This window comes from Vidua macroura, chromosome 12 (assembly GCF_024509145.1).
Source record: "Vidua macroura isolate BioBank_ID:100142 chromosome 12, ASM2450914v1, whole genome shotgun sequence".
Lineage (NCBI taxonomy): Eukaryota > Metazoa > Chordata > Aves > Passeriformes > Viduidae > Vidua > Vidua macroura.
Window position 1 is genome coordinate 10,455,203 of NC_071582.1, and position 11,788 is coordinate 10,466,990.

General features: G+C 41.4%; 1 protein-coding gene across 6 annotated transcripts; it reads right to left on the bottom strand.

The window, feature by feature from the left end:
* Positions 1-1,263: 1,263 nt before the first annotated feature.
* LEO1 (LEO1 homolog, Paf1/RNA polymerase II complex component) lies at positions 1,264-11,748 on the bottom strand. 6 transcript variants are annotated; one of them, XM_053988492.1, is made up of 13 exons: positions 11,610-11,748; positions 10,087-10,812; positions 9,744-9,851; positions 9,135-9,229; positions 8,253-8,398; positions 6,756-6,840; positions 6,333-6,427; positions 5,923-6,057; positions 5,111-5,246; positions 4,636-4,822; positions 4,267-4,364; positions 2,671-2,809; positions 1,457-1,546 (listed from the first exon to the last, which is right to left on the bottom strand). In XM_053988492.1, exons 1-13 carry the CDS (start codon positions 11,665-11,667, stop codon positions 1,539-1,541), a joined length of 2,016 nt encoding a protein of 671 aa, XP_053844467.1. In that variant the 5' UTR covers positions 11,668-11,748; the 3' UTR covers positions 1,457-1,538. The 6 variants fall into 6 exon arrangements, with proteins under 6 accessions (XP_053844469.1, XP_053844470.1, XP_053844467.1 ...); XM_053988493.1 differs by having other exon boundaries at positions 9,744-9,848; positions 11,610-11,747; XM_053988494.1 differs by lacking the exon at positions 2,671-2,809 and having other exon boundaries at positions 1,264-1,546; positions 11,610-11,740.
* Between the last annotated feature and the right edge of the window lie 40 nt (positions 11,749-11,788).

Here is an 11,788-nt window from a genome sequence, read left to right on the forward strand (position 1 = left end):
AGAAGTGGAGGCAGAGCACTGTGGCAAACAACTATCCTAGTTAAAGATGACAAAAGCAAGATGTCCAGGTTGAAAGCTCTAACTCAAAGAGCCAGGGAATGCCACAAGCAAAGTGCTCACTATGAGGCACTTTCTCCCTTCTGTTTTAGAAAACAAACCAAATTCAGTTTGGCAGGAGAGAGATGGGGACCAGTCCCTCTTCAATAACTACCAGCTACTTTATTTCAGCTTATGCAACACAAATCCACATCATAAACTTTGCACAGCATCACTCAATGGTTTTGTTTATAGGGGAGTTCAGCTACTTCTGCTTTCTCAACTTCAAGTCACATTCAGGCTCTGCACGACTGTGTGAGAAGTCAGCCAAAAGAGCAGCACAGATAACATATGAATGCTCTCTCATCATTGAGAAAAACTGCACATGGTATTTCATCTCTGAAAGAAAGAGTGCAAAAGTTCAGTTATTTTTTCTACTGTTTTACAGCTGGTATTGTATTGTCAAATAAGGTGTTTAAAAATGTGTAAACACAGCAATGGTTCTGTCCAGAACATTCTCCTCCAGTGACGTCCCAGCTAAACAAAACCATTTATAAAACCTACCAGAAACAAGAGGAAAGGCACCATAAGAGTTACATGAGATTCTGAGACACAATTGTCATATTGCATTTTTTGCACTGTGATTCATATCACCTTTTAAAGGAGACTTTCAGCTCTGCTGGCAGAAATGTCACTTTTGTTGAAATAAGTGCTTTTACTCTGACATTTACATCACTAGCACATGACTATTATTGTTATTATTATTATTACTGCTCTGGCAAGATGCAGATATTCATTCTGGACTTAAATGCATGAAAAATAAATTACTTATGTGATCAGTTAACTGTGAAGTTCATGTAGTGAAAATTATTTAGTCAAACATGGCAAGAAATATTTTTAGTCAGCAAATTATATCAGCATAGTAATGTACTGTCCAGTAAACAGGAAATAAGGAATATCCAGGGGAGAAACAGAGTTGTACTGCACCACTGTATGTTCTTAGCAAGCTCTATCATCATACCCTTGTCGGGCAAACTTCTCATTTAAGCATTCCACAGAGATTAGCATGGCTTCTCCCAGTGAACTCACTAAGTTAATGACCAATTCACTTGGTAACCAGCTACTGCAGTTCTCAAAACTGAAATGCACTGTGCAAGATTAAAATCAGCACTGTGATGATGATCCCTGGTGCAACATTTGCTGCAATAAGACAAAACTCTTAAAGAGTCAAAGGAAGTCGAAAAAACTTTATTCACACCAGAAACGCAGACTTAGGAATTTTCCTTTATCAAAATATGCCCCTTATGGTTACTTACATCTGTGCTCTAACAGAACTGTACAATATATATAAACATATATATAGAAAAAACAACCAAAAAAAATCAACTGCTGCGCTTCCTTAATATTAATCATCATCTTCTTCCTCTTCATCACTGATCACATATTTCTTAGGCTTCTTACTTGCTTTGTCATCATCATCTGCTTTTCTTTTTCCAGAAGGTTCACCTTCCTAAAGGCAAAAAAAGGACAAAAATCAACCACCATATTTCCAGCTAAAATAGAAAAAAAACCAGAACAACAACAAAAAGACTTCAAAGTCTTTCTTGTAAGAAAAGCAAAATTACTAGTTCCAGTTTTCCATTCTGTGCTACTGTGAGCAGGGCTGGTTCTGTGCCAGTCCTTACCCTCAGCACTGAGTGGCTGCTCCCAGTGTCACACCCCAGACCAGGAGGGTCCAGGAAGCTGCAGCTCCACCCCCTCACTGGCCCTGCATCCACAGCTGCTCTGCCTGAGCATGGCATGCACAGAGTCTCTCTGCATTATCTGCATTTACAGCATGTGAGGGGCACTCTCAGCAGGTCTCATGAGCACGGACACCTCCTCGAATTTGCACTGAGTTCTCCAGCATACAGACACATTGCCTTCAGGCAGCCCCTGCAGCTTTGCTAAGTTTTCAGACTATTTATACCTGTATGGCCTGAATCAGAGCTACTGAAACAAAGGAATTCAGGAAGTGGGCAGGTATTTTGCTCATCAGAAAGACAAAACTAAACTAACTGCTCTCTGGCATAAAGAAAAAAAATTAGGAGGAATCACTGGCACTCAGACTCAACACCAGTTAACAGTCCAAGAAATGTACAGTTTATGAGGCTTCAAAGAGCTGGTCAAAGGAACTCAAATCACTGAGTTAATTACCTGCTTACAAGCAATACCATAAGGACTTTTATAGGGTTGTTCTGCAGTTTTTAGGTCATGGAGTCAACAGGTTGATTTTTGCTCCATGTCTATTTCCACCAGTTCAGTTTGAATCATCCTTCCAAACAACATTTTAAATCATGAGTTGTCCATGCAAAACTTATCAATAACGACATGAGGAACAAGTGGGAACTCAACTATGGTTGAAAAAGAAGTGTATCTTTAAAAATACTCTCAGGCCTAAGTAACCTCATCCCTTTTTCCATCTGTTGGTTTTGGAAGTGTGGGTTTGGCTTTTTATTTATTTTTTTTTTAAAGCAACTTGCTTGGATTTTAAGGAGGAAAGATTGAGTTCTAGAACTTTAGTGTTTCAGAACTCCAAGGAATAATTATTTATCCGAAAGCATTTGATTCTATATTAACGTGTTAAGTACGTACCGGGAGAATCGCAGTTACGAAGGAATTTTAAGCATGGAAAACAGAAATTAACAGGGGTGGGAATCTCAATGATAGCTTCTTCCTCAGAACAAACATTCTCTTGTAATCTAGCTGGGCTATTGTTCAGTGAGTCATCTTCCTGTTCAGCAGAATATCCCCATTAACTGCAGCAACAGTGAAACTACTTGCTGTGTGGTGATAAAGTATATTATTAATAACAGACTGACATTTGCAGTAACGGTAACAAATTGTTATCAGCACAAAGGTTTGTGCTGTGCTGTTGACTGACAGCAGGTAAAAGCAAGTGAGTGTTCAAGGAAGCCAGAGCTCCACATGTGTGGGTATGCACTGAACACCACACTCCCCCTGCGGGGACTGAACACAAGAACTCGAGCACCACTGGGGTTTTCTGTGACACTGCAGCACCACTCCAAGGCCCCAGAGGAGCATTACCTTCCAGTCACTCTTTAAAATGGAGGCTGCTGCTCCTCAAGCAGCAGAGAAATGCTGCTGATTATACCTTTTCTCCTGAGAGAATGGAACTGACAAGTCCTCACATTGCTGTATCATGAACTAACACATCTAGTAAGAGTCTTAAAAATAAACAATTCAATTTCTACTAACAAATGCTCACAAGGCTTACAAAATTACAGTTTTGTCTACATGGCTCACTATGGCTGTTATATTTTCTGATGTATTAAATGTTTCTGATATATAATAAAAAGCCAGGAATCTATGTCTTTAGAAGACAAAACTAATTTTTACTAACTCCACTTCACATTACAATGCCTGTTAGTGCAAATAACTCAGCTGACTCTGTAATAGCACCAAGAACCTGCATTCAGCACACAGAAAACACCCAAGGGGCTGGGGAGTGAGGCCTCCCAGGGACTTTACAGGAAACACACCACAGAAATGAAAATGAGAGCAGCTTACTCCTTGTATAACACTGCAGTGCTGTATCAGCAGTGACAGACTTGAACTAAACCTCAAATGCAACGTTCACAAAGACTCATTTAATAAGACCCAACAGTCATAAATTACAAACCAATAAAATACCATTTTAGATTAGGAAACAGCACTACTGCTGTAGCTAACAGTTGATTTGATCAGGGCCCAATGTTTCAGATGATGCTGGGGTGATGGAAAATGTATGGTTAGCAATGGACAATAAGTCTTTTTAACTCTTCTACTTAAAAAGAGCAGAAATACTATGTGAAAATGCTTCCACTATTTCCATAATAAACAGGAGAGGACCACGTAACTTAGGTAACACTGCACTAGGATTCCAATATTAAGTCTTCTTACTCCTTGCATAATTTTGGTAAATTCATTTTACATTACTCTGCATAAATTTTTCCATCTTTAAATCAGCAATAACAATAGTGTTCTCCTTTGGGAATCACTCAGGTCTGTGAACTAATACAGTGCATAAGAAATTGGTGATTAATTACCATGGAAAGCATGCCAAGTCAAATAACACATTCATCATGGCATAAATGAAACCACAGAAGTCCCAAGTTTAAACACTAGATTTAGTGCAGGAAATGTTCCTCATTAAAAATGAGCAGCTTAAGAACAAAGTCCTTCTCTTACCTCATCACTATTAAGTTTCTTTGCCTTGAGTAGTCTTTGAGTTTTATCTTCATCTGAGCCTTCGTCACTGTCAGAAGAGTAGATTCTAGCACGTTCCTCTGCACATTCCAGAAAAAAATAAAAAGCCAAATATGTTTATCTGAAACTGGTAAGGAAGAGAGAATATTAAAAATGTCTTATATTTAGTGCCACAAAATGTTTGCAGAACCTAAGTCCAGAGTAAACAAAATAAACTCACACGAACTGAATTAATGTCTCTTCACGTATCAAATGAACTGACAAAATCCTATCTTACCATGGCTCTCCTGTGCAATTACCCTGTCTGAATCACACAGGCCTTAATGACATGCTGTTAAGGTTTATGATTACCTCTGATGCCACCTTTGTATCTGTTTTTGATAGCTGCCAGACTGATCGCATCATCCCCCTCGTCCTCCTCGTCGTAGCGGTCGGGCTCCAGGTAACTGGCGCTCAGCCCCCGCTGGTGCTGCTTCTCCCGCATCCGCCGCTGCTGCGACTCCCTGCGGATGGAAGCCCTCAGCCTCTCCTCTTCTTTCTGGCCAAACAGACAAGCAGTGTACTGAGGGATAAAAAACCCCCAAACCACCTCAAGAGCACCCAGTATTCTAGCTTTTTACACAGCAGTGTAAAGGCTGCAAATATGCTCTTTGTTTTGTCATCTGCCAGGTTAAGCAAGCCACACCCGTGGCTTGGAACTCTTGCTTAAAACTCCAAAACATTACTGTTTTTCATAAATCATAGAATATTCAAAAATGTCCAGCTCTATTACAGCTGTGATAATTGAGATTAAACCAGCAGATTGGAGCGTTCCATGCCACAATACCTTGATCATTTCTGTGCGCTGGGACTCTGGATCACGGCCTGCCATTGGCAAAATACGAATTTTCTGGGTCTTTGAACATCTGTCTGCCAGAGACAGAGTCATCTTCCTGTGAGTGGCACTGTCTGTAGAGTGTGGCCTGGTAAAAAATTACTGGGGGTTAAAAACTTCTTTATGGAACACATCCATTTTCAAAAGACAATGGTAGGGCCAGCATACTTGAGAATTCAGAGATTCATCTGCACAAAAGTAAAAGCATCAACCCTTTTTAAAAAGTATTTATGTGCACGGTAACACCTACTGGAGACAGCAAGTCTTCTCTCAGTAAAATCAGCAGTCCAGCCATTAAAAGTTGGACTCAAAGATCTCTAAGGCCTTTTTTACCCTTAATGAGGCTAGAATCCTTTGACCCTTATCAACCTAAACATACATCCTCCTCACAGGATCAATATCTCAAGAAGCAGTGGCCATCTTGCTAGCAACTGTACCTCGGACAAAAGATTAATTTCAGGAAATAGTAACCTTTTTTCTGACTCAAATCAGGATTGCATGTAAAAATAAATGCAAATTAAAACATGCATACAAAAAACTTATATATAGCCTACACAATGCAGGAAATGGCCCATTAACATTCCCAACGTAGACACCTGATGTACGACAAATCTTACTGAAAAACTGAGTTTGGAAAATAGCATATTCTTACTAACCAGTGAAGCTCTGAAGATTCACAAACTGGTATATCTAATCTTTATATACCAGTCACAACACTTAATCGCAAAAACAGCATCAACATTTGATATAGAAGAGCAGTTTACCTGAAGGTTAACTTGGTCTTGAACACAGCCTGTCCTTGCAGGCCTGTCCCTTGTCTGATGAACAAATGATTGTGATCTCCTTGTAGCGGTGCCTTGTACACGTCAAAGACCTCATTGCCCAAGTGGAGGGACATGCTTAAAAGAGATTCCCACATCAGTTACTTGATAAAGCCACTGCAGTCTGTATTTTTTGTCTCATTTCTAAATGGAGAAAGCCTTCATGTTTCCTTTTTTATCTAGCCAATAATTATATTTCAATCTAAACTAAGCAGAGCATAAACCATTCAAAGCACTGAGACGAAAATAATTCGTACCATGCAGAACTGGTGTCGAAGTTTGCTGACCTTCCAATTTTGTATGTCACTGCAAGAACAACTGCATTACTTCAGTAACAAAGAGTGCAAACTAACCTTCCATCTGACCATTTAACTATCCGTGCATTACTTTCTCTGATCTCATTCCCTTCCTCATCTCGTCGCATCCGCCATCGTATTGTGTTTTCTACCTGTAGGGGGAAAAAAGCAAAACAGTTTTTCTAGCTCATAAGGAATACTGTGGTAAAATATACTCTATATAGGTCAAGAATTGCAGTTAGAAAGGCTTGATAATTTGTGGCATAATGCAAAGAAATAAAGGTGAAAAGTATTGCTTCTATAGGTGAAATGCAGCTGTCAAGCTTTTTAAAAATTTATGACTAAAATAGATCAACTTTCCTCAGTGCCCACATTTTCATAATCTGAAAACTCAAAACAACATTCCAAAAGATATGAAATAGACTTTGAAGGAAAGTGCCTAGGTGAGTGTAAAAGACAAAAGGAAAATTAATACTGCACCTTGAGTTTTAACCTAGTTCTACCTTCTTCATCAAGCATCTCCTCATCTTCAAATTCATCTTCGTAATACTGGGGATCAAATGGTCTGCAACAAATTTTACAACACATTCTTTATTCTTCTAAGAAAATTAGTCCAGATTTTTGCAGAGCTGTGCAAGTTAACAGGTGCTTGAGAGGTTTAGATTGTTCCCTGCCCACAACAGCAGGCACTGCAGTGTGGGACAGCCCTTTCTGCAGCCAGGAAATTCACTGCACTAATTCCCAGCCTGGGGGCCCGACCCGAGTGTTCTCTCTCTACCATCAGCTACAGAGTAACATTCACACTCTAAATGTTCCAACTGAAGAAAACAAGTCTGCCTCAGAAAATTCTGTTTCCTTATGTCAGTATAATGAGATCAGGGTTAAGCATGGAACAAAAAATATACAAGATCATAGAGGGAAAATAAAATTAAAGAAATATCTCATAAATGAGGTGGATCAGGGATTTTCTTAGAGCACAATCTTTGTTGGTTTTTTCTTTTTCTTTGTTTTTATTTCAATCTCGAAACCAACCAAAGAGAAAGGAAGATGAGATTGTTTTTCCTCTCCTCCGTCAAAAAATCTGATGACTGTGCCACAAAATGTTTGCAGAACCAAGTGAGTGAGTGGGAAAAACCCTTCCCCTAACCTCCTTCCTAACAGCTCCTAGGCTGCTCAAAGGAAAAGTGATGGACTATGCTACTGTACAATTCTCTTTTCAGTCCTGTCTGACCTCCAGAGATCACCAGGAGTTCTCTCACTGGTAGCAGCCACTACCCAGATTTGGAACAGTTCTCCCCTGAAAGAGCCTGGAGCCCCAGCCCAGGAGAATGAATGAGCTGAGCTGCGACCCCAACAAGGCTGTGCTGCCAGCTGAAACTGCACCTTGGCAACAAAGCAAGAAAGCTGCTCAGCAGGACACTCAGACTCAACAGCACTGTGCTGCAAGTGCTGAAGGAGGCCTTTAGGGCCAAACCTAGAATCACAAACAACTCCATTGATTTTGCTGCTGCTTAGGCATTCCAGGAAATGTCTTCAGTTTGGATTAGATGAATAGGAAAACAAGTAACCAGCCTCTTCATAAATAGTACATTTAATGTACACAAATAAAAAAGGCCTTTTCCTGAAATTCAAAATGATGTTTTTAATCACTGGAAAGTGCATAAAGTTGGGGCATCCACCTTTCACATCTCTGAGAGCCTAAACTTACGCTTACAATTCAACTGATAGCATGTGCTTTCAGTTAAATCACATTTTTGTCTGGTTTTTACAGGCAATAAGTTATTCAATCAAGCTGAAACCCACCTTCATAATAAAATTACCTGATTAGAAAACAACAACCACTACTATTGACTAATCACAACCAAAAATATGCATCTTAATGTCAACAACTTTAAATAGGGTAAACACATACTAAACAAAAGCAATATAGGGAAACACTGAAAGACTTTATCAGTCCTGTATTTAATGTACAATTACCTGGGCTCCACACTGAGGAAGTTGGGCAGCTTCACAAAATACAAATCGTTACCCAAGTCTGTGTTTACTTTTGGTATTTCTACTTCTATTCTGGTCTCTGGAATAGGCTCTTCTTCCTGCTGTTCTTGACTCAGTCCATTCTCATCCTAGTGAAAAAAAAGAACAGGAACATAAGTGAAAAAATCTATCTGGCTACTGCTGCTCTAATAATTACATTTTGCTTAAAGGAAAGTCATTCATAGGCACAGAGAGATCAGGAAGATTTGGATAAAAGAATTCAGGCATTTTCATTGAAAGGAATTCAACTCAGCATTGTCATGTGGCACTTTAAGTGACTTCAAGCATCAGTGCAAACTCAAGAGACCAAAGACAATAAAGAACAGCAAAGGAGCCAACAGAGTTTTCAGCTGAGCACTGGAGACTGGGGGACACTTTCTATGAGATTAAAGACTTTTTATCTATTTTTATATTATTATATGTATATTATATATATTTTATCTATACATAAAAAATACATACACATATCTATTTTTATCTATTATCAATAAAAGATAAAAAACTACATAAAACCGAAAATATTTCTCAAATAGCTGCAATAAGGTACCAAAGACAGCTATGGCTTTGTATTTTATTTGGTAGCAATCAAACTATTCTTTATGTTTTTTTAAAGTTCAAAAAGTGGAGCAGGGATGGGAGAAGGCAGACAAATCTGATATTGTTAGGCATAAAATTTTAATAATTCTTTCAGCTAGGACAAAATCATCTGTAATGCTACTTAATCTCACTACTCTTTTTTCACTAGAATATTACCCAACTCAATTGGCGTTCTGCAATTCAGAGTGCAATGGCATGTTAATTATCTCCAAAGTCAAGTCCACTTACAATGGGCTGTCCTGGGGTTGGTGGCTTGTCTTCTCCATCACTCCCTGAGGAAATGTCATCGGCACCTCCAAACAGATCCATGACATCTGCATGCTCTTTAGCAGAAAAATTACAATTTTAAACCACACATATAGATGCACACACAGCCATAATGCAAGATGTATTTATCAAATAAGGAAATCAAGTTGAAAAATGACAACAGAAGAGTATAAGATAATCCTTATTCAAGTAACTGAACAGAAGTAAAGAAATTTCATTATGCATTTTGGAGGTTTTACTTCTCAGAATATAAATGCCTCTTCCTCAGCCAGCTAAACCACCACAAAACATAGTACAGGTTCCCTGGGCCGCTCTGATTAAAGGAACCATTTTTCATTATCTTTCAGTAAAAATGAATGAAAGAGTATTTGCAGAAGAGAAAGCTTGACAGAGCTATCTGGAGAGGACAAGCATGTGCATCCCACACAGAATTCCTGATGTCTGTTTGGTTATTTCCATGGCACCGTACAGCAAACGCTACCAATTCTATCAAGCCCTGTAGCTGATGAATGGCAGGCTCAAGAGGAGGATTAAAGGACCCAAAAACCCCACACCCCCCCCACCATTTACCTTTCTGCCCTTCTGTGTCACTCTCCGCTTCTGAATCTGATGCAATCGGTTTCTTCCGCTTCATTCGCAGAACTTCGTCCTCGCTATCGCTGCCCCTTGCAGACTCTACTAAGGAGCATAATTATTCTCAGCAAATTAAAATTTTTGGTCCACAAATTTAAAAATTCCTATTAATAAGCTCTGAAAGTGCTGCATCAAAAAAAAATTGCAAAGATGACTATAGTTAAAAACTATGAAATCAATGGCTTTACATTGAAGTTTCAATCTTTTCAGGCCAATGTGAATAAAACGATAAAGAGAGACCAAATCAGCAGCAAATCATTATTTCTGTATTCATTCCTACCAGATTTGTGTTCTTGTTCCTCCTCATCGGAGTGCTGGGCCCTTTCCTCATCATCAGAGTTCTGAATCTTCTCCTCCTCAGACCGCTGGGCCCTTTCATCATCGTCAGAGTTCTGCATCTTCTCCTCATCTGAGGCCTGTGGCCTTTCCTCATCATCAGAGTTCTGCATTTTCTCCTCATCTGAGTTCTGGAGTCTTTCCTCATCATCAGACACCTGTGGCCTTTCATCTTCATCCGAGTTCTGCACCTTCTCCTCATCGTCAGAGTTCTGCTGCCTCTCCTCATCATCAGAGTTCTGCTGCCTCTCCTCATCATCAGACTGGTCGCTCTTGTCCTCCTTGCCCCACTTCTCATCCTCCGAGGGCGCTTTCTCAGAACCATCTCCCTCGGAGCGATGGCTGCCCTCCTCCGAGCCGTGCTCGCGCTCATCCTCGTCGTCGTCGTGCGCAGCCTCGGAGGCGCTGTGCTGCTCCCCGTCCGACTGCTCCCCGTCCTCGTGCTCCGAGTGCCCCGAGCCCTCCGAGCGGTTGTAGGATCTCTCGGAGTGGTTGTCGCTCCCCGAGTGATGGGATGCCCCTTCATCCTCGCTGTCCTCTCCAAACAGCTCCTTGTTGCTGGGCTTTATGGCCTCCCTGTCGTCGTCCTGGTCGCTGTCGCTGCCGGAAGCATTGCTCCCAGAGCCAGCGTTCTCCTGGTCGGAGTCGGAATCAGAGCCAGAATCGGAGTCTGCAAAATAAACATCACCCTTTCAAGAGTCAGGATGCCCCTCTGAGGATGCACGTGAGATGATGTGCATTGCTTTAATAAAAACCCCCAAAACACAACCCAACCCCCCAGAGAGAACCTACAGAGAACGGTGAGCGAGATCAACAGAGTCGGTGAGAATAGTAAAATAAAATGGCTGCTAATAAAAGCACAGCCAAAGAAAGGCACAATGAAAAGTGATCCGTGTCCCAAAAAGTTTCAAAGTACAAGCTGTGATCTAATATTCTAAAACTGTAGAAGGAATAAAGAATTACACAAACGAAGGTAATAATTGAAATAGTGAGGGCTTAAATAAGTAACTACATAGATGCGACTTGTAAGATCCTACAAATCCAAAATTGTCACTTTGTATTTAATCCAAGTCATCTACCCAGGGAGGTTTATGACAATGGAGCTACTCCTCAGTGCCGAGACTGGTAAATGCGGTTTCCAACAGGAAAATAAAAGAACACCTGCCTTGAAAAGTAATTTAACAGGAAGGCGTACAAGAATTTTTAAAACGTCAGGCACCTAAACCAGGTGTTCCACTGTTTCCAGAATTCGGCTGCAGCCGCACAAGCTTCCCTGTTCCCTGCAGGCGTCAGACCCCCGGCCCGCGGCTCCGCGCCGCTCGCCCCGCTCCCTCCCTGCCGCCCGCGCTCGGGGGCCGCGGCAGAGGCGAGGCGGGGCGGGCGGCGCAGCCCGCGGCGGGGCACCCGAGTGGAGGGAGGGAGAGAGAGAGAGAGAAAAAAAGAGAGAGAGCGAGAAGCCGCCCACACCTTTGTGCTCGGGCTCCGAGTCCGCGTCGCTGCCGAACAGATCCGCCATGTCGGCCATGGCGGTAGCGCGGCCCCACCGGCGCCGCGCAGTGACGTCACAGCGAGCGCCGCTCGCGCAGGCCGCCCGCAGCCCGGCGGGGGCCGCTCTCAAAGGGGGCGCCTCCTCTTAAAGGGGCCGC

Bases quoted from the DNA above. Each gene is read 5' to 3' on its own strand.
- LEO1 (XM_053988492.1), bottom strand. From the start codon at position 11,667: ATGGCCGACATGGCGGATCTGTTCGGCAGCGACGCGGACTCGGAGCCC. The intron at 8,399-9,134 runs GTAAGTGGACTT...TTTTTTCACTAG, and splicing joins CAACCCCAGGACAGCCCATT to GATGAGAATGGACTGAGTCA. The intron at 2,810-4,266 runs GTAAGAGAAGGA...TCTGCTGAACAG, and splicing joins AGAAACTTAATAGTGATGAG to GAAGATGACTCACTGAACAA.